We start from the raw sequence: 23,107 nt of genomic DNA, 5'->3' as shown, positions 1-23,107 counted from the left end.
ATTCTTACACACTGCAATGACACTGTAAGTTAATATTACCCTTATGAAAGGCAATTGAGCAGTATGTAACTAAATCCTTCAAATCTCTTTGCCCATTTTCACTCAGTAATATTGTTTCAGGGATTCCAGTATAAGTAAGTCGTCCAATATATGGGTACCCAACCACATTATTTATAGTTGTGAAAAATTTAAAGCTGGATGTTCAGTTAGGAAATAAGTTGTTATTAACATCATTTTAAAATTATTATAGTAGAGACTACAGTAATGTCAAAAAAGTGTTTTTGAAAAAATGTAACTTGAAAAAGGGACCCAAATACTTAAATAGAATGAATATAACTTAGAATAATAATTATGATAGCAGTATAGAAGAAAAACCACAGAGAACTTTTTTTAAAATAGATTTATTTATTTTTAGAGAGAGGGGAAGGGAGGGAGAAAGAGAGAGAAACATCAATGTGTGGTTGCTTCTCATACGCCCCCAACAAGGGACCTGGGCCTGCAACCCAGGCATATGCCCTGACTAGGAATTGAACTGGTGACCCTTTGGTTCGCAGGCCAGCACTCAATCTACTGAGCCACACCAGCCAGGACGAGAACTTTTAAATCTTACAAAATAACTTTAAGGAATTACTGAGAATGTTTCTAAAGACAAATTGTGACCTGATAGGTGTCTTTATGTATTTTAAGAGTTGCCATATAGAAGTGGAAGTAGATTTGCTCTAAGTTCAACCGAATAAATTTTTTTTTAATCATGAAAGACTTTTCTCAATTGCAATGTTACACAAAAATTGATCAGGATGGTACCTACATGTCAACTTTTTATATTTGAGACATATTAAATTGAGCCATCCAGGAATAGACTACCAGAGCAATATATAGGTGAAGAAATAAATAGAAATACAGTATTATGCAGAAATAAAGTTTGATTTATAATCTGTAAAATAGATTACAATTTTTTAAAAAAGATTTTATTTATTTTCAGAGAGAGGGGAAGGAAGAGAGAACAAGAGGGAGAGAAACATCAGTGTGTGGTTGCTTCTCATGGGCACCCTACTGGGGGCCTGGCCCACAACCCAGACATGGGCCCTTGACTGGTAATCGAACCGGCAATCCTTTAGTTCACAGTCTGGTCCTCAATCCATTGAGCCATACCAGCCAGGGCAGATTACAATTAATTTTAGAAACACTTGACTTTATTTGCTTTGTAGTACAGTGGAAATTATCAAATTATAGGTAGAATAGTGGGATATATAATTAGTAGATGTATTAAAGAGTTAAACTAAGACCTTGGAGGCCATAGCTCATGAGGTTGACCACCTGGGTTTGAATTCCAGTTGTGCCACTAGCTCTGTGATATGGGGTGGTCTTACTGTTTTAAGTCTGAGGGAGAGTAAGGGTAAATAAAAGTAGCGCCTACTATTGTATATAATATTATGATGTTAAATAGTAAACATTCAATAAATGTTAGCAATTCTTGTTACTGTTTTACCATTATTATCATTGTCATCATCATCATCTCCCAAGGCTGAATGTGAGCTCTACCTCTTCATCTGTGTGACCTTACTCTTTGCTTCTCCGAAATTCAGATATTCCACTGTAATATCACCTGCCTCCAGGATGATTGTGAGGATTAAATGAGATAATATTTATAAAGTATTTAGCTCAGTGCCTTGCTCATAGTTAACTGCTTTTTATAGATTCGATTAATGAGTCATTGACCTCTCAGAATTATAGCATAGAATTAATAAGATTTTTCAGGTATGTTGAAAGAGAGATTCTTTGTGTGCAAGGTTAGCCTAGAAGACTTTTAAAGATTTTCCAAAGCTAATGTTCTATAATTGGCATATATATAGTTTTATATATTACAAAGAATTTTTAGATAGATCTCATTCTGTCTTTATAATGTGAATAAATTTTACTATGATCTGTAAATTATTACAAAATAATCATGGCTCCAAATACTGTGTTCTCCCTGTTAAACCATATTGTTTCCTAAGAAGAAATAAAATGATAAATGGGAAAACTCTACATCTTGGGAAAGCTAAACAAAAGAGGTTTAAAGCTGTTTCTGTTAATGCTATTGTTATGTCCACTTAAAAAATAACAGTGACAGAATGGAAGATGTCTGTTTTCATCATTCCTTGGGATCTTTTTGTGGGGCTAATAGTAGAGCAGAAAGCTATTAAAAGAGGTGTTCATATCCCTTAAATTTTATTCATTTTCATTTTTAAAGGAAAGAGTGGCTTTGTGTTTAATGACTGCTCTTCAGTCTATTTTATATCTTGTAAGAATCTATCTGACAGTTTTGTTTTACATTTTATAGCTGCAGCATATCTTCTGGTGTCCCTTATACCAAGCAATTCATTCCGCCAGATGTTCCGGTCAACACGGTCTTTGCACATCCCAACCCGTGACCTTCCACTCAGTCCAGACACAACAGTAGTCCTACATCAGGTCTACAACGTGCTCCTTGGTTTGCTCTCAAGAGCCAAACTTTATGTTGATGCTGCTGTTCATGGCACTACAAAGCTAGTGCCCTATTTTAGCTTTATGACTTACTGTTTAATTTCCAAAACTGAGAAGCTGATGTTTTCCACATATTTCATGGATTTGTGGAACCTTTTCCAGCCTAAACTTTCTGAGCCAGCAATAGCTACAAATCACAATAAACAGGCTTTGCTTTCATTTTGGTACAATGTGTGTGCTGACTGTCCAGAGAATATCCGCCTTATTGTTCAGAACCCAGTGGTAACCAAGAACATTGCCTTCAATTACATCCTTGCTGACCATGATGATCAGGATGTGGTGCTTTTTAACCGTGGGATGCTGCCTGCCTACTACGGCATTCTGAGGCTCTGCTGTGAGCAGTCTCCTGCATTTACACGACAACTAGCTTCTCACCAGAATATCCAGTGGGCCTTTAAGAATCTCACACCACATGCCAGCCAATACCCTGGAGTGAGTAAAATTGATAAATCTTAGTATCTTTATCCTCAAATTGATTAGAAATACCTGTTTTTTCCCTTGTGCAAAGTGATGACAAAATATGGGAATACAGTCCAGCTTTATTCTTTCTTAAAGATTTAATGTGTATTTGTTTTCTTGAACACGCATAAAATGCTATATGGTTGTAAAATTTATAAGTATATGGATAGCTTTTCTTAGGTTTATGTTGAAATTTTCTCTGTAATGGAACCTACCTATTTTAGTGTATGGTTTTGTAAATGTGTCTTTCATGTGTATCTAATGAAAAAAGTCAGCTTTGTGGTAGTTTTAAGGAAGTGAGTACTTACTATTTAGATAATACCAAGATCTATATGTTATGCTAAGTTGTGAGCTGGACAGTGTTTTTATCTTTGCTGTGGTATTCCCTAGTATTTTTTTCTCACACTACATTCAACTGAATGAAATCAAGTATATGCAGTCCAAATCTGATCTTTTTTTCTCTGCAGACTATTTGTAGGTTTCATATTAAATTTTCTCCCCTCCATGTAAGGCTGGATATTTCTTTTCACTGTCATCTCTTCCTCTCTGTTGTTAATAGAAAATTAGAGCAAGAGAGTAAGGGGTTAGAAGGAGAGCGCAGAACTCTTTAAAGCTGTTCTGAACCCACAGACCACAAATTTCTAATATGAGAAATTGTTTGCTAAATAGGGGATGGTAGGAGTGGGGAGTAGGAAGAGCTTTTTCAAGACATTCAACAGCTCAATCAAAAGAATATAGTAAAGGGTATTATAAGGATTGATATCCTTGAATTGTGTACTGTACAATTCCTGTTAAAAAAGAAAAAAGGACCTTACTGCTCTTTAGATGTAACGTAGTGAACTGTTTAGAATTTCTTACCCTGAAAGTATAATCCACTTTCCAGTGAAGAAAGTTAGAATGCCTATAATAAAGAAAAGGAGTGTGACTGTATTCCAAACCAAGGCTATAAGAGTACAGAATGAAGAGAATGAGAGAGTCTGCCTGACTTAGGAGTCAGACCAGGATTTATAATATTAAGGGTCAATGTATTTGTTCCTATCACATTCACATAAATAATATTTAATTTAATTACTAAACATGTCCATAGTTAAATATACCTTTGAAGAGTGCTGGTGAGTGCAACTATTCCTTAGTGTTCTTTCTTGCCCTTAACGTCAATGAAATATAACAGCTTTTATGGTAGAAATTATCTGTTAGAGATTTTAATAAAAACGGTGCTTAAATCAGTTTTTGGCAGGTAACACAAACTGACTATCAATCAATCAAGAAAGATAATTTCAAATGTTGGCACCAAAGGGTTTTCTCAGAAGTAGTCTTAATTGAGGAGCGTAAAATTTTTGTGACAAATAATGATTTCTCATTTATTAAAGAAAAGGGGACAAAGGATTCTTGTATCATATTTCTGGATTCACAGTGGAAGTTAGAAAACTTAGTCTTTAAATAGCATTAAGACTAAAAATGAACTTTATTAACTTGTAGTTTTTAATCTTCCTAAAATTCCATTTTGAGATTTTCTTTCAGTGAATTACATATGAAATTTTAAAAATAGAATTTGTTGCTAATTTTATAACCATTCTTGAATGGTAGTATAATCTAGCTTATTTGTTTAATTTTAAGAGCTGTCTAATGAGCATAACATTCAGAATGAGAAGCAGACATTCTAAAATGTTGTAGGGTGTTAAAAGATCACCAAAATACTCATTTCCCCTTTTTTTTAGGCAGTGGAAGAACTGTTTAACCTGATGCAGCTATTTATAGCTCAGAGGCCAGATATGAGAGATGAAGAATTAGAAGATATTAAACAGTTTAAGAAAACAACCATAAGTTGTTACTTACGTTGCTTAGATGGCCGCTCCTGCTGGACTACTTTAATAAGGTAAAAAGCTGTTTTGTGGTGTTTTTTTGTTTATTTTGTTTTTCCAAGTGAGGGGACATGTAATTTAAATTATTTGTAACTGAAAGTTACCAATTCTCTAAGGTTATTGGGAAAGCATTTGTGCATTTAGTCACCTTGAAAGAATTTATATTTTGAAAGTTAAGCTACTTTTAAACAGGGTTTGTTTTTGTTTGGTTTTGAATTGTTTGTGTTTTATCAGAATTATAGAATCTTAGAATTGGAAGAAACCTTACTATACATGTATAATCTACCTAAAGCTTGGCAGTCCTTTTCTGTATGGCAGTGATCCAAATTTATGCTTGAAAAGTTCACTTCTAGAGGCCTCCAGAAACAGCTTTCTTCATCTTTGGATAAGTCACTGTTAATATGTTTTTCATTCCATGTAGCCTGGGTCTATCTATATTTTATAACTATAGGAACTAGGGCAAAGTAACAAATCATGATCTAAAGTTCTGAGCAAATTAAAATCCAGGTTAATTTCTTGAAATGCTTCTATATATTGGGTTGGCCGAAAAGTCCATATGATTTTTTCCATAAAATAAAAGACACATTTTTATTTTTATCAGTAACTTTATTGATTTGGATATTTTGAGTATGTTGGCTTTCTCCCACACGGTATAATGTTAACTGTTCTCAATTAATGCTTATATATGATCACTATCAACTTCAGCTGGTCCACCCAGCCGAGCATCATCCAGTGATAAATCCCCAGCATGAAACTTTGTAAACCACTTTGACACGTTTGATCAGTCACAGCACCTTCTCCATATACTGCACAAATTTTTTTTTTTACGTTTCAGTTGTTTTTACATTTCTTGAAATAATAAAACATAATATGCTGAAAATGTTGGGGATTTTTCTCCCATCTTCATTATTAAAATGGCTACACAAAAAACTCACCAATTTTGCTTAATTTTTAAAAAATATATGCTGATATGACAGCTGTTACAGTACAGTCTAACAAAATTGTTTTGAAGGAAGTTAAAGGCAACTAAATGCTACTAGAGCCATTGTACAGAAAAAACCAGATGAACTTTTGGCCAACCCAATATTATGTCTAATAATTGGAGGTGATACCCTTTATTAGGCACACATTTCTTTCTCTCTCTTTTTAAGATCTTATTTATTTTTACAGAGAGGAGAAAGAGAGGGAGAGAAAAATCAATGTGTGGTTGCCTCTTATGTGCCCCCCACCTGACCTGCAACCCAGGCATGTGCCCCGATTGGGAATCAAACCAGCAACCCTTTGGTTTGCAGGCCAGCACTCAATCCTTGAGTCACACCAGCCAGGGCTGAAAAAATCTTTTATACTGAAACTTCCGAAATATTCCTATTGTACCTCTCCCGCCATTGTGGAGTTAACTATATACTATTAGACATAACTTTTCCTTAAGTTTTCTTATTTAATATTATCTCCTTTTATTGCATTTATAAGAAATAGTTGTAGTAGTCTCTTTTCTGTAGGTAGGAAAATAGAGAGCCTAAATGACAATATATTGTACTTCAGGGTTGTGGGTTGTTTTTTTTTTTAATGTCAGCAAAGTATTCTGTTCTGATTTAGAGTTCTCAAATTAGACTTTATGTATTTTTTCTAGTGCCTTCAGAATACTATTAGAATCTGATGAAGACAGACTTCTTGTTGTATTTAATCGAGGGTTGATCCTGATGACTGAGGTAAATATTTTATTGTAGATGTATTTCATTTTAATTTTCTCACCAAGACTTCTTGTTTTGTGGCTAGAGTTTATTGTAGACTTCAGAGGTATCTCAATTTTAATTATACAGAGCAGTAAATGCTAATCTATATTCAAAGAATAATTAGATCACAGTTTTTAGGGTGCTGTTTTCTTTTTTCATAGTAATTCCATACTTTCCCCATCATTTTGTATTTAGAACAACCACTTAAAATACGCTAGTTTTATTCATTTTGTTTGTAAGGATAGAAACAGAAGAAATTCACATGATTTAATCAAGAACACAGTTTTCAAGAGCTCACTTATTTGATAACATTACAGAGACTGATATTAGCGTCATTAGAGAAAGCCCGTGAGACTGTTTCAGGTGGTTAAAATCAGCCATTCATTATTCCCATAATTCTTGAACATCCACACTATGAGATGATTTTAAGGCCACAGAGGTGCATTGTAACCTTTTGTCTACTAATGGAGATAAATGAAAGAGTACATACAAAGGATATCATGAGATTAAGAGGTAGGGAGTTTTTTCAGTTAATGGTGTGGTAGAACAGGAATACAACATATTTGAACTTTAAAAAATTTGAACTTGCAATAAGTGGGAGAGCATTTAGATAAATGATTTAATAGGCACAGAGACAAGAAAATATTGGTTGTATTTGAGAAATACCAGTTCTTTCTCTTTAGATAAAACAAAAGGTATATGAAGAGGAGTAGTGAGAATTTAATTCTTTCACTTAACAGATGTTTGAATGTCTACTCTGCCAGGCACTGTACTAGGCACTGGGGGTATAGCAGTGAACAAGGCAGACATGGGTCCTGTCTTCACAACTTACAGGTTAAATGTCACCCAAGTACCGCCACAGATTCTAGGTTATGAATGTTGAACTTTAAATTCTGAATAGTATATAGGCTATGGGGAACTGATTCAAGAGGATTAGAAAAAAGATGCTTTGATGTAAAATGAAATAGGAAAAAACCTAAGGGTTTAGTTAAGTTTAATATAGTTAAAGAAAATAGACTTAATGAGCCATTATGATTAAAGAAATTCCTATGTTTTTTAGCTTTTTGCCTCTTTCAGACCTACTATTTTGAGTGTGGCTGACAGCCATGTCACCATTTTCTATCTTCAGAAGCCTTGAAATGTTAGTTGAAACAGTTCCTATTCTTCCCAATCTTCCAGTTGTTTCTGCTGCCTTATAAGCGTCAGTCTTGCAGTCTTAGAACAAATAGTAACAAAAAGAAGAAAACTCTGATTAAACAGATACTCCTTCAGACTAAAATGTATGCACAAAATATCAGAGCTCTGAAGTGTGAGAACTTGTTTATATTAAAAAGAGCTGAATGGGAAAATCTGACCTGGATTAAAAGCAAATAGATTTGCTTTGTGTTCATATACATATGCATAGTCTGAGTCTGAAAACATCTATCCGGAGGATGAGTGCTACAGTTTTGTAGCTTGATAAAGTAAACATGAAATGAAGTTTTCCATTCTTTTGAATCATTTGTAGTCTTTCAACACACTGCACATGATGTATCATGAAGCCACAGCTTGCCACGTGACTGGAGACTTAGTAGAACTTCTGTCAATATTCCTTTCGGTATTGAAGTCTACACGCCCATATCTTCAGAGAAAAGGTTTGGCCATTTCTATTCTTGTTGTTAGTTCAGTTATTAAAGAGCAAAATAAGGCATTTAAAATGCATGCTTCAGAGAATTCATTTTTATCTCCAGTTTGTGTACAGAAGTTGGGGCTGATGCCAGCTAATCATGGGGAAATGCTTATCATGACCTCCCGATATAATGCTTTTGTTTATTTTCTATATGCCTACCCCAAAAACAGTCAAGCATGCTGTAAGTGTCAAGATTTAGGAGACTGGAAAACACTTCCAGCACAGTTATAACATGAGTATTTTATGAATACTCATGTTTTGTGAGTATTTTGTGACTACTGGAAACTTCCATGACTTAGATTAGATGATTTTTAGTTTGAGAGAAATAACTATAAAAATCTCTCTTTTTGTCCCTGTAAGATAATGTTAACTCTGAACTTCATATAAATTTCTGGAAAATAGAATATATTCATCACTCAAATATGTGCTTTAAGAAATCTAGCAGGATTGGCCAGTATGGCTTAGTTGATGGGGTGTCATCCTGCAGACCAAAGGGTCCCCGGTTTGGTTCCTGGTCAAGGCACATGGCTAAGGGGCAGGTTTGATCCCCAGTCAGAGCACATGCAGGAGGCAACCAATCGATGTTTCTTGCTTCATGTTTTTCACCTTTTTACCCTCCCTTCCCCTCTCGCTAGAATCAATGAAAGAAAGGGGGGGGGTGAAGAAATGTAGTAGGTTTAACAGTAACAGCTATCTCATCAAAATAGTCACAGCTTTTACTCAAGATGTTTGTGATTAATTTTAATTTCTTGGTGTTAGTATTCTTTAGTTTACATAGAAAATAATTGTGAAGAGGTTTGATCTCAAATGGTATATTTACGTATGCTTTTGTATTGCAGATGTAAAACAAGCATTAATCCAGTGGCAGGAGCGAATTGAATTTGCTCATAAACTGTTAACTCTTCTTAATTCTTATAGTCCTCCAGAACTTAGAAATGCCTGTATTGGTAAGTTACTTAGAAAATATACCTATGTAAAACCCCAGTGAAAGAACATTTTTCCAGGTTTTTTGTTTTTTTGTTTTGGGGAGGTGTTTGGTAAGATGCGATGTTAGTTTGTAGGGTTTAGAAAACATTTGTACTTTTTATGTGTAACTTGCACTAGCCAACAGGTCCTAAGAAAATTGAGTTTTATTTCTTATTATGCCAGTAATTACCTATGTGATCATGGGCAGGTCACTTAGTATATCTAGGTCCCCTGACCTTAGGTTATCTCTAGATCTTCTGCTCTGAAATCTTCAGATCCTATGTAGGCAAGGGAGAATCATGAAAATTTTACAAAGTAGAATTGACATGGTAAATGGTTGTAGTGATTATTTCACTTTGAGTTCTTTTGCCTAAAGATACTTTGTAGTAGCTGTTCACAGACTCCTAAGTATTCTACCTTTTTATTGATGGCATATTTATGATAAAAGGATAATTTGTGCCTGTTAAAGGACCCCTCATTTTAAATTTATATTGAAATTTTTACTACCTTAGAAGACACTGTAAAGTCATCTTTAGAGACTTTCTCAAAATGGCATGAATAATTGGCTGTCATGTATGAGTAGGCAGTCTTTGCAGGCATTGACCTGTGGAATTATTGGACTACGCTTCTCCAGCGAGAGGGGAGAGGAGAGAGGCGCATAGTAGTAATCTCTATTGCCAGAACCTCTACCAGTAGCCTGTGTCATGAGCATTACACCTATGTGATTAGAGGATGAGAATCAGTCCAGCTAGCACCATGAAACACTAAAAGTAGATTAAGGATTATCCTTTAGATCTGAAGAACTTTGAACTTTAGATTTCTTTATATGTTTCTGTGGTTGATTTTATGAAGACACATAATGTGCATTAAATGTTTTCTTCAGTATACTTCTCCATGATGCTTTTCTTGGATAAACAATATACAAATAAAAAGTTTTAAATTTTAGTTTCTAAATAATGACTGCATTGTGGTTGGAAACTCTGCTGATTCTGATTTCATTGAGCATCAGACACAATTTCTCCCAGTGTCAGAAGCTAAAACAGTTTTAGACTCATTAAAACTTTCCAGCTGCTACACTGCAAATAGTCACTCCAAAAGGGTCTGTGAGTTTGACAATAATAGGTAGACGTACTCCAATTTTTTAATACCCATATTATATTTTTATTTTCAGATGTCCTCAAGGAACTTGTGCTTTTAAGTCCCCATGACTTTCTTCATACTCTGGTTCCATTTCTACAACACAACCATTGTACTTACCATCACAGTAATATACCAAGTATGTATTCATCTAGCCCAGTACTTGAATATGGTTGGCATTTAATCTTTCTGCACACTGAAACTTGGAGATTTTATACTTTTCCATTTATTCTTATTGTACACTTTTAATGTCTTAGTGTCTCTTGGACCTTATTTCCCTTGTCGAGAAAATATCAAGCTAATAGGAGGGAAAAGCAATATTCGGCCTCCGCGCCCTGAACTCAATATGTGCCTCTTGCCCACAATGGTGGAAACCAGTAAGGTATGTTGGGATGCCAGGAAAACCATGTTTCTGTAGTATACAGTAATTTGAAATTTCCCTTCTGGCAGTAATGAGTATATTAGATTTAAGTGACCATTTTGTGGATCCTAAAAAGATTAGACTCATTTGGACTTTTTCCTTTTGGTGCTCTGAAATGTTGGTTTAATATTTGAAAAATCAACAATAAGCACAAGTAGTAAGTTTTTTTCCCTCAAAAAATACCCTAATAGAAAACCTTACTAGTATTTGTTACTAGGCTAAATTATAACTGGGTCATATATCTAAACCTGAAAAGTCAAGTTAGGTACTTACTATTGTTTAAATTTGGCCATATAATCAAAGACTTCTTTTACTGCCCTTTAATTATAATCCTTTGATCTAAGCCTTATGTCACAATTGATAGATTTATCATCATTTGGAGTCTGATTTTTGTCCTCTGATGCTTATTCTAAAATAATACTAATTCTAAACTATAGAGAGAAGGTACAGAATAATTTATTTTAGTTTCAAGAATTTTCCCCCTTTATCTTTCTTCACCCCACTTCATTCACACTCTCCCTTGCCCACTATCTTTGTATCTTAAATATACTTAAGTTCTTAGAAGATAAACTATTAAAATAATTAACACTGTAGTAGCCATTACAGAAATAATTTGGAATCTACTTCAAAAGTCAGATTTAATTTATTCTTCTTGATTATATGTCTGTAGAGCTAAATAAAGTGTCACATTTTAAACTCTTACAGTAATTTCTTTATTAAAGTATATAGACATAATGGGTAATTTTAATTGACAGCATTTGCACACTGAAAATAAACTTGTGACAATTAAGATCTTAATAACATTACTAGAAACTTGGAAATTAAAACTAGATTCTTATAGAATTTAAATATTTAATCAGCTTTTTAGTTAAATTTATTACATTTGCACAAAATATGCTCTTTAATTTATTATACAATTAAAGTGCAACCATTTTATCATCTTTAACCTTCAGGGCAAAGATGACGTTTATGATCGTATGCTGCTAGACTACTTCTTTTCTTATCATCAATTCATCCATCTATTATGCCGAGTTGCAATCAACTGTGAAAAATTTACTGAAACATTAGTTAAGCTGAGTAAGTATAAAAGATGAGCAGTAAATTCCACTGAATTATTTTAAGCCCCTAGTCATTCAGGAAGGGGAGGAAAAAAAATGAGACAATCCTTTTTTTATTTTTTAAAGTGAATGTTTAAAAATATTAATCTTGGGAACATTTTTATTTTTATTAAGAAAACACCAACTTACTGGTTTCCATTGAATAGTTCTGCCCAGAGTTTCAGCTGGCCTATAAGGGAGTGTGGAGTAGGGCTGATCACTTTTTGGACCTAGAAGCCCAAGTCCTCCTCCATCTGCCCAGCAGAATTTAAAAACCAAAAACAGAAACTGCTCTGATTAGGGAGACAGGCTTAGATGGACTTCCCCACCCCTGATCTTGAGGTTGAGATCTATAGTGCCAGCTGTGCTTTGGTAACACCAAGAGCAAGCTGAGTGGGCTTGCTAGGGTGAAGCAGAGGTGCATATATGAGTAAATTAGGAGGTAAGTCTTTTAAAATAGAGAGGTGAGTAAGTAGGGAAATTTGCAAAGGAATATGTGAGAAATAGAAAACAAAACCATCAGTAAATTATGAAGGGGGAAGAAAACTCGAATTAGTTAATAAGTAATATGGTCTCTCCAAGCATGTATGTGAGAGCCATTATAGAATGCTCCCTTTGGGTGACTTTCATTTAGCTGATAAGTCGTTGGAAGACGTGTAGCCGCCCCCTCCAGATGTCCCCTATCTCAGGACCTCCAGAGTCCCCAGGCTCTGTGTGTCTTACTTCTGTGGGGATGATCCAGGATCCTCTCCAGTGTTCTGTAGTTTTATTTCAGAGCATGGGAAATAAAATACTCATGGACTTAACACCAAGGTCAAGAAATAGAATATTACCACACCCTAGGAATCCCCTTGTTCTCCTTCTCAATCACCTCTTCCTGTGCCAAAAGGTTTTGATCCATTATAGGTAGGGCAAAAGATGTGACCATACCTTAGGTTTTATTATCCAAGGAGAAGAAAGTGGTAATAGCTCTCAGGGATAATTCCTCTTCAGAAAAACCATCTTATTGGTAAGTGATTAGAGCATCTCAGATTTGAAAGGTTGCTCCTTCTACCTGTTCTCATTAGCTGGAGATAAACACATGCACACACACTGCTGAAGTGCCAACATGGGTGATGGGAGGGGTGAGGATATGCTCAGATTGGCCATTTAATGATTACACGGTTGGGTTGTGGCACTTGGTTAAAAAGCTAAAACCTAGCAGTGGCAGTGATCAGATGTGAGAGAATAACCAGGAGTTCTGGTAACACAACCTTGCTTCCAAATAAGGAGGGAAGCTTATAAAAAGATGCTTATCTTAAGAAAAGTTCTTGGTAATTGTGTTCATATGGTTTATACCAAAAATTATGTGAGGAGCTATTTTAGCTACTTTAACAGCTCTGACCAAATAATGGAATGTTCAACCCTGTTTGGAACTGTCTTCCTTATCAATACAAATACACAGTTTCATGGAAGTTAAACACGGAGGAAAGAAGGAGGACTGAAGAAAAGAGCAACACACTTAACCATCCACATATGCTACATCAGCTTTCATAATATTTTGTGCTCTCGTCACTCTTATAAACATGAAGCACTGTTGATGCTGTCTCATGGTGTTTAGTTCTCTAGATGCGCACTATTTTATGGACCTTTCTGTGAGGATGGAAATATTCGCCAACTGTATCATCATCCATCATATGATAGCCACTAGCCATGTGTGAGTGTTGATAACTTGAAGTGTGACTAAGGACCTGAATTTTTATTTTAGTTAATTTTAATTAAATTTAAAGAGCCAGAGTGGCTAGTGGCTACTATATTGAATAGCACGGCTCTAGATAGAGACCAAAACCTTCACAAATTGAGCAGGACAAAAATTTTTCATAATTATATCTTAGGTAAGGCAGAAAAGTGGTATGAGGTAAGACAAAGACCTAAAAACATCGCTTTCCTTATTTTTTTTATAAATGGAGAGCTTAAGTCTTGGTACTTTGAAGTTAACTCCTTCTTCCAGCTGAAGTGTTTATTTCCAGGGAGAGGCCCTAGGAAAGGGCTTGAGCAAAAGCAAAGCCCTCATTAATTACTATAGTGGGAAGCAGAGAGTTGTAATTTGTATAATTTCTTCAGAAGATTGTATTTGGCAACAAGGAGAGGAAAGGGTAAGTTTAAATTGGTTATGTTTTTAATTATTTAAGTCTTGAGGTTAGATGGTCCAGAATATTGTGACTGTAGATGGGATTGTCTCAAGACCCATACTGAATTGCGAGCCATTTCCAGTTTTGAAGAAAAGTCTTTGTAGGAATTCTCATATGGGTAACTGAATAGATTTTAAGTTGTTAGGAGATAGAAAGGAATTATGTAGTAACTGTAGATTAGAATTGCAGGGGACAGAGTTTCAAGTACTAAACAGTAAACAAAGGGCGGGTGGTGGAAGTACTTTTGAAGTGAGGACATCAGGTGTGGGGGTAGGGGAGACAGAAGTGGGAAGAGAATTCGGCGGGGGGGGGGGCGGGTGAACAAAGTTACTGACTGCCATGTGAAATAACAGTGTGTCTGAAACCACAGTATTTTGATATTTTAAAATAGCAGAGTTTAGCTAGAAAAGTTAGGAAAAAGAATAGGAAGAGGGACTGGCACTATTGATTTCTAAAATACTTACTAAAGGTACAGTAATTTTTTAGTTTTATTTTAAATATATATGGAGTTCATAATTCAAACTATTAAAAAGGTACATACACATCATCATATCCCAGACCTGCCCCCTACCACTTTTACTCATTGTTTATCCTTTTATTTTTTAAGTATAGAAACAATAAATATGGGTTTATTTTTGTCCATTTCTTAAGTAAAAGTAAACTATAATGATTAAAACTATGTGATAGTTTTAAAATATTTTTAATATGCATGATTGGGGAAAGAAGAATCTTACAATACTATGAGTCAGTCTGGGGAGGCAGTTTGGCATTATATACTTAGATTGTTCATGCTCTTTGATCCACTAATACCAGATCTAGAAATCTGCCCTCTCTACTCAAAGCATGTATAATAATATACACAGGGTGTTTTATGTTCACTTGGTTTGGGCTAGGTAAAAATTGGAAACAACCCAATGTCCATTAATAGAAGCTTAGTTAAGTAAACCAAAGTTTATCTAACTGTTAAGATATAAAGACAGGAATTGACTGTGGCTTACATGAAAAAAAAAATTGGAAAACTGCACAATATGACTACATTCATTTTTTAAAAGGGACAAAATCACTCGGTATATTGAAAAAAAATTCATAGAGGATTAATCTCTAATTGTATAAAGATAAAATTATGGGGTGTCTTTATGTTCTTGATCATTATTTGTAATGATCATGCATTGGTTTTGTATTGGGAAACAAATAAAGTAATATAGAAAACTAGTACTGCAAATTCTGATACCATTTTCTTTAGGTGCTATATAGTTCATTCAGAATTAACACGATGCTCAAGTAGAATTAAACTTAATAACAAATCCCTATATTTCACCATTTACTTAAGTAATTTTCATTTTCAGAGCAAAACTAAAATCCCTCACCGTTACTATTTAATATTGTTTTGGAAAGCTTTCACTAATAACCAAAATAAAAAATTGATCTTCTTTCTTTTTTAAAAAAAATAGATTTTCTTGCAAGTAACATTATGATGTACCTAGAAAATCCACAATCTTCAAATCTCTAGAATTTAAAAAATTAGTTTGTAAAAGTTAATATATTAAAATTTCAAATTATAAAAAGCATAGCCCTGATTCATGCTTTATCTTTAGTAGACATATTTATAATTCTACCTGTTATACCAGTTTGTTAGTTTACTTAGAGAAAGAACTAACATAGGTGTCTGAATGGTCTATGGTAGGACCAGAGGATTTTTTTTTTTCTAGTAACCTATATGGGAAGCTAAATAGACGACAGTAGGTTACTTAGTAGGTATGATACCAGAACAAGAAGGATTAGAAGCATCAATGTGTGACAGTCTTAGGCTAAGATGATGATTCAGTCTCACACTGCAGCCTTAGTTGTGGGCCTTTCATCCATAGGCTAAAGCTGTCACTTCCTGTGGATAATGATTGAATATGAAAAATGCTCCTGTAGAAGACTAGACAATCATAGCTCAGTTCAGATGGGAGAAACCCTAACTAGTAACTACACATAAGAAATATTTTATCCCCATAGCAATCATCTGAACTACAGTTTTACCTACAAAAGCAGTTTTTAAAAGATTTTTTTAATAACATACTGAGCAACTTCCGCAGTATGTTACTAATGAAGAAAAGATACGTTTGCAGCAATTTTTTTATTGTATATTAGGTCCTTCATGAGTGGGGATGAAGAAAGATAAGTGGTACAGAAGCCAGTGGGTTTTAGGCCTGCCCATCCCATTTCACTGATACAAGGCTTAGATGTGTTCCTGAGAACTGTGGTGATTGCGTCTCCCTGTGCTTTCCACCCAGTGAGACTCCCAGAAGGTATTGGAGGAGGAGTGTGTGGAGTAGGATGGTATTGGCCTCTACCCTGAGTCACAGAGCCAAGATGCGTCTGATCCTCAGTGTTCTTTGAAAATGCTAGAAAGAAATGGAAACTGTTGCTCTGAAGGGATGGCCTTCCTTCCAGAGGAGGTGCCTCTCAGAGGGAATAGGTAGGACTATGAAAGAGGTGTCTGTAGCTCACCGTAGGTGTGTTTTCCAGAGTGTGGTGTAACAGATGGTCCAGGGAAAATAGTTTTATATTAATAAGTATGTATGGATCTTACTGTATTACAAAAGTACATAACTATTACATCGAACTCATGGTTTAGAATCAGATAAATCTGAGGTAGACACAAGTGTATAGTTCACTGGCTTTTGGGATGAACCTGAGCAGGTTACATAATCTGTCTGAGCATAATTTCCTCATCCAGAAAAGGGGGCAAAAACGAGGATCATGCCTCCCAAATTGATGAAAAAAGTAACTGTGGTTATCTGACATACCTAGCACAATAGATGCCAGTACTTGCTTATTTCCTTCTTTGCTTACAAAGATATTTGTATCAGAATATCACTTGAGAGTGATCTAGATTATAGTAGGCCTCCATCGGATTCTTTGTTTATTGTGGTAATGCTGGCTTTTTGGTAGTTACAGAAGATAGAAATAAAAATTGTTTCACTTTAAGGAATATTTGGTGAAAAAAGAATAAAGACCAGAGAAACGTAAATTGAGTTATACAGTTTGCTTTCCATATGAGGGCAGCCTCTAGTTCAGGGATTGGCAAACTTTCTGCAAAGGGCTGGGTATTAAATAAATATTTTAGATTTGCAGTCCGTATACAGTCTCTTTCACATATTGTTTGGCTGTTTTTGTTTTGTTTTTACAATTCTTTAAAAACTTTTGTGTTAGCTCACATGGCCAAAAAAACAAGCTGTCGGCCAGTGTGCTAGCCCCTGCTCTACTTCTGTGGGTAATTATGCAGTGACCAACAGTTTCGATGACATGCCCTTGTTTGCTTATGTATATTGGGTAAAGGAGAAAGAGGATGGAGTTAACTTGGATCTTTACAAAGGGATTAATCTTGACAGGAAAACAAATAGGCTTACCCACAAAAGGGAGTCTAGGCATCCTTGGATGACTAAACTGGGTGACTGATCTGACTTCCCTTTTTAAAATTTTCTCAAATCCTTGGTCTAACCGTACTTTGGCAAATAGGAGCCTGCATGCTGCTTGTTTTTATATAACCAATGAGCTACCTGTAAGCTTAGGAGAGCTTTTACTTTTTAGGTAGTTAAAAAAACTAGATCACTAAATATTTTATAACACATGAAAACCACATATGAGATTTAAATAACACCTTCTTAAAGTTTTATTGAAAGATAGCCACACCCATTCATTTAGTGTCATCTATGACTGCTTTCACATTTCCTCTGCAGAGTTGAGTAGTTGTAACAGATCAAAAGGCCACAAATACTAAAATATTTACTGTTTGGACCCTATACAGAAAAGTTTGCTGACTACAGGTATAATTTTTCATAATTTCTTTTAATGGAGGAGATAGCTTTTCTTGTGTTTCTCCTTCTCCACCATTATACTTTCCCTGGGGCTGGGAATATGGAGGATGGGAAATTGACTTATGACTGTAGTATTGCAATTTCTGTGCTTTGAGAGGTAGGAGGGCAGCGGGTAGGGGAACAAATTTCTTAAAGACATACTTGACATCTGAACAGTGAAGAAGTGGAAAGTTTAAAACAATACAGGTTCCAGATAGGACGGTGACATACAGCTAAGTATGGTCTATCCAAAAGATCCTGGGGACGGGGCTAGAAGCTGTTAGACTCAGCAGTGTTGACCTAAATCTACCATGAAGATAATTCTCCCTGTCTTTAAAAGAAGTAAGGTAAATGGGGAAGTAACAACGTGTTCTCTAATTCTCCATATCCTCTTTTTGACCTTATAAAAGTACATGCGTGCGCACACTCCCCTCCCACACCCTCCACCACACACACACACACCTTGCAGTCTAGCTCTTGCATGATGAAAATTCTCTTAATAGTATCTTAATCCAAGAAAGCTTTGGAACCAATTCGCAGTAACTTTTATTAAATTGTTCCAAATAAAGCTCCAGTACTAAAAAAGCATAATTGTTTAAGTTGCCTCAGATCCTTCTGGGAATGAGGTATAGGATATAAATAAATGCAAAGTGTACTGCATTCTAAATTATTTAATTGGTTAAAACATTGGAGTAAATTCTTCCCTTTCAGTACTTTACATATTTCTAACGTAGAAAATATGCATAGTTATAACTAGAAATAGCTATTATATTGTACCTACAGTTTAATACCTCAGTAGTGTAATTTATAACCTATTCTGATTTCTTTTCAAATATTAGGTATCCTAGTTGCCTATGAAGGTTTGCCACTTCATCTTGCACTGTTCCCCAAACTTTGGACTGAGCTATGCCAGACTCAGGTAAAGAAAATGAGTTTTAGATGATTTAGTCTTTAATCTTATCTGACCCATGTGGTCAGTAATTTTAGGAACAATTGGTTGAAAATTGGCTGGACATTGGGGCTATTTTAGAATCCTGGTAGGTAAAATATGATTAATGGAAATAATAGCTATTAAACATTGGGCATCTAGTTGCCCTTTCAAATTTTTTACTTTGGCAGATTTGTATCACAGGATGTTTCAAATAAGCTGTTTATTATCGAATTCCTCATTTATACATCAATATCAACAGTTGTAAAAATCCAAAATGGAGATCTTAGGGGAAGAAGACATAGGCTACTTCTTGCTCTCCCTGTCCTGCCCCCATCTGTCTCTTATTTCTCTCCACCATTCCAAAAGCTCTAGCAGAAACTATTTCAGCAGTCCTCCTTTTACCTCTTACTTACCTGTTACCTCAGAGTAATTTTTCAAGTCTGATACACTTTATTTTCAACAGTCTCATTGAGAACAGGAAACACTATACCCTTCCTACCTTAGGTATCTAAGAGCCAACCCCTTAAAATAAATTGAGCACCCAAATAATGCTTGTCAAATTGTGGAGGGAGAATGGCAGGGAGAGGGGAGAAACTAGATTGGTCCTAAGGTTGGGCTCATTCCTTAGATCAGGCATAAAGGATCCCCACTCTTTTAGACCCTGAAAAAAACTATTGTTTTCCTGTCTGATTGCATCTGCTCATTTCCAAAGAAAGAGATGAGTTTATTAATCTTCCTTAGCCGTAAACATTTACCCACATGATAGTATCTGACTGAGTCTGGTCCATTAGTGATCTGCATGTTCTCCTAGTGGATGTGTCACTTGGTAATGTAGTTATTTCTATCTCCTTGTCCCACACTGTGAGCTCCTCAAATGTAGAGACTTTATCTGAGTCATCTCTGTTTCCTGAAGAAATGTCATTTTTTTTTCTGTAGTAGGAATCTTTGAAAGGCTAGATACATTGATCACATGATTTAATATTTAGTAGACATTCAGAATATGACTTGCTGGTTGATTTTTGAGCTGAGTGGCCTATTCAGTAAATTGAAGCAGATCTCTGCCTTTTCCCTCTCTGTTGCTGATCTTTTCTTTCTTCTTGATTTGGGTGGTTGCTTTATTTTAGAGGGTGAGGAGTATTCCTGTACGCTGCCACCACCTACTGTTTCCCTATTGCTCTGCACTCTACTACTCCCTTTATTTTCCACAGAATTCACCGTCCGCCCCTCCCACTTCCCTTAAAACAAAAGCATACCAACCCAACTAAGGCTTCCAAAGCCCCTGCCAGCCATCCTGTGCAGGAAACACAGGCAGTAGGCAGAGGCTATGACTGGTAGAATAAAGCATATTTTCCTGACACCAACAATCTGAAGACTTGGGTCCTGGTCCTTCTCAACTCCTAATTTCTTGGGTGATCTTGAGCATTTTACTTACACAGTTGCTTACTGTAATAAAACATTTAAGTATATAATGTACATATTATCTAGATGTCCTATTTTTCAAAGTCTGTTTTGTCTTCCATGTCAATGATCTATTATTAAAACTCATGTAAGTAATCTAGGGAATATATCTATTTAAAGACATACTACTTGTGTTTAAGAGCCATGACCATTTGAAAACAGGAAAACCAAATTTTAGTAAAATTTCAACATATTGGACCCACTAATTCTCTGTGTGAGGCAGTTAGGAAAAGAAGTTTGCTGCTTACCTTTGCACTATGATGAGGGGAGAAGATTTTAACAAATTACTGCTAATGAGATCATACAGTAAAGGTTGTAACTCATTTTAGAGAATAAATTTAATTCTTAAAATTTTCTCTACATGTGCTTTGGTTACCTATTAACTATCCATTAATTCGTTCCCTAAAAACATTCTGTTTGTCCAGTCTCTTAATTGTAGATACTAAAGCTGCATTTTTTTAAAGAAAATGATTGTTCGGTTTTGCCATTCAGACTTTTTCTAAGTCTCCCCCTGTAGTTCTCAGTCATGTAGTCCCAGTTACTATTTCATTGAGCGGGGGGGATGGTTGCTGTGACTGAAAGTTCAGTAGACTGAGATAAAGGTGGCTTTTCTGGTAGGACTTACAGACTCCAGATGTACATGGTAAGCAGTGCGTTTAAGGTTTTTAGTGTTTACCCACCAGAACTTCTTCTCCCCACTTTAGTCTGCTCTGTCAAAAAACTGCATCAAGCTTTTGTGTGAAGATCCTGTTTTTGCAGAATATATTAAATGTATCCTAATGGATGAAAGAACTTTCCTAAACAACAACATTGTCTACACATTCATGACTCATTTTCTTCTAAAGGTATGTTGTACTTTGAAAACTCAGTATGTTACCTCCAGTTAGTTAATGGTTGTGTTTTCATTATGTTAGTCTTGTGGAGATTTTTTTCTTTATCTCTTTTTTTCAGGTTCAGGGTCAAGTGTTTTCTGAAGCAAACTGTGCCAATTTGATCAGCACCCTTATTACAAACTTGATAAATCAGTATCAGAACCTGCAATCTGATTTTACCAATCGAATTGAAATGTCCAAAGCAAGTGCTTCATTAAATGGGGTAAGAACTGTGGAAGGGAGTAGTCATAAACTTCAGAACTTTCCTTAAACCAACTCTAAAATTGGGTTTAGTATGAGTTTGGTATTATTATCATAGCTTTAACTTACTATTCAAACTCTAGAAGTCAAATATGATGAAGAAACTAATTAAATTTTTAAAAATTTGCTCACATTATACTCTGGTTTCTCTTCAGATCGTATAAATCTTTCGCCTGTTAAAAATTTGCTCACTATGCCCTTTGTGTATATAGCACACACCTTCTACTGCATTAGAAGCCATGAGCTAATGTCATCAATGGCAGTAGGACCATTAAAAGACATTTCCTTTATCTTTACTTTTTTTTTTTGAAACAATTACTTGTGATGTTTTTGTTACTGCCTATGGCTCGTGAGTAACCAAACAATCAGATTAATGATCTGCCTATTATAAAGCCAGTCAAAACTGGGAAATTAGTAAGTTGCCTTGTGTGGACTCCCAGGATAGCCATGTCATAGAATAGTGGAACCTGGAGATACGTGCTGGCATTTGTCCAGCAGTAGCCTTCCAGTAACACAAGGCTTGGGTGCCAGAACAGATTACAGAGAAGAGTGAGCAAGGCTTGTTTTCCACATCTACCCAAAATTAGCGTATTTAAGAAACTGATTTCTGGATTAATAAAGCCTGAATTTCTCATGGGTCATTCAGGGTTTGTTTTTTAAGTTCCTACATGAATTCTATTATTGATTTTCCCTACTCCCACCCCCTTTTTCAGAAAACACTATTTGAGTCTTCAGTCTGACTTATTTTAATGGTGTGGTACATAAAATAATGGTATTAGTGACTTAGAACCAATGAGATACAGTATCATACCATTGGCTTTCTAGTTTCATTCTTGTAAAAAGCCAGAGAAGCTGTGGCCAGGTAGCTTAGTTGGTTAGTGCTGTCCCCATACACAAGGGTTGTGGATTCAGTCCCCAGTCAGAGCACATACAAGAAGCAAGCAATGAATGCATAAATAAGTGAAACAAGTTAATGTTTCTCTCTCTCAAAACACACACAATAAATTATTAGGCCCTGGCTGGGTGGCTCAATTGGTTGGAGTGTTGTCCTGTACACCAAAAGGTTGCAGGTTTGATCCCAGTCAGGGCACATACCTAGGTTACAGGTTCTATCCCTGGCCGGGGCACATACAGGAGACAGTTCATCGATGTTTGTTTCTCACATGGATGTTTCTCTCTCTCTCTCTCTCTTTCCCTCCCCCGCACCCCCCGTTTCTCTCTGAAATCAATAAACATATCCTCGAGTGAGGATTTAAAAAAATCAGGGTAGATGCCTGGGAAGGTAAATATGTGCATTGAACTGTAAACAAAGTGTGTCAGATGTGGCTACAGAATTTGAAATGTTCATGTCTGGGTTTTTGTAGGACCTACGGGCACTTGCTTTGCTCCTGTCGGTACACACTCCCAAACAATTAAATCCAGCTCTAATCCCAACTCTGCAAGAGCTTTTAAGTAAATGCAGGACTTGTCTGCAGCAGAGAAACTCACTCCAAGAGCAAGAAGCCAAAGAAAGAAAAACTAAAGGTTAGCTTTATGGACTAGTATTACCTTCAGGGTGGGAGGAGGGAATACACTTGGTATAACTGACTGTACAGTAGGCTTTGTATTCACTTGGGCCTCCAAAATACTATAAATGCTGAAGAGGAAATTTTCCATACACACTGCCCCCCTCAGTGTGAGCTTACTGACTCCTTTCACA

General features: G+C 35.6%; 1 protein-coding gene across 6 annotated transcripts in view; it reads left to right on the top strand.

Annotated features, from left to right (window-relative positions):
• Window positions 1–23,107, top strand: part of USP34 (ubiquitin specific peptidase 34) — a 223,184-nt gene that overhangs the window by 198,888 nt on the left and 1,189 nt on the right. For 4 of the 6 annotated variants that reach the window (XM_053925775.1, XM_053925776.2, XM_053925777.2 and 1 more), the window contains 12 exons: window positions 2,324–2,958; window positions 4,704–4,861; window positions 6,478–6,556; window positions 8,088–8,214; window positions 9,089–9,196; window positions 10,387–10,491; window positions 10,610–10,734; window positions 11,727–11,850; window positions 18,726–18,805; window positions 20,980–21,120; window positions 21,227–21,370; window positions 22,773–22,932. In XM_053925775.1, the coding sequence (XP_053781750.1) occupies window positions 2,324–2,958; window positions 4,704–4,861; window positions 6,478–6,556; window positions 8,088–8,214; window positions 9,089–9,196; window positions 10,387–10,491; window positions 10,610–10,734; window positions 11,727–11,850; window positions 18,726–18,805; window positions 20,980–21,120; window positions 21,227–21,370; window positions 22,773–22,932 (1,986 nt within the window). Of the gene's footprint in view, window positions 1–2,323; window positions 2,959–4,703; window positions 4,862–6,477; window positions 6,557–8,087; window positions 8,215–9,088; window positions 9,197–10,386; window positions 10,492–10,609; window positions 10,735–11,726; window positions 11,851–18,725; window positions 18,806–20,979; window positions 21,121–21,226; window positions 21,371–22,772; window positions 22,933–23,107 lie in introns of those variants that run through there. The other 2 variants (XM_053925778.2, XR_008427014.2) reach the window with 2 other exon arrangements.

Source organism: Desmodus rotundus, chromosome 5, assembly GCF_022682495.2.
Source record: "Desmodus rotundus isolate HL8 chromosome 5, HLdesRot8A.1, whole genome shotgun sequence".
Taxonomy (NCBI): Eukaryota; Metazoa; Chordata; class Mammalia; order Chiroptera; family Phyllostomidae; genus Desmodus; species Desmodus rotundus.
Note: the sequence above shows the minus strand (reverse complement) of the source record. Positions and strands in the feature narration are given on the sequence as shown.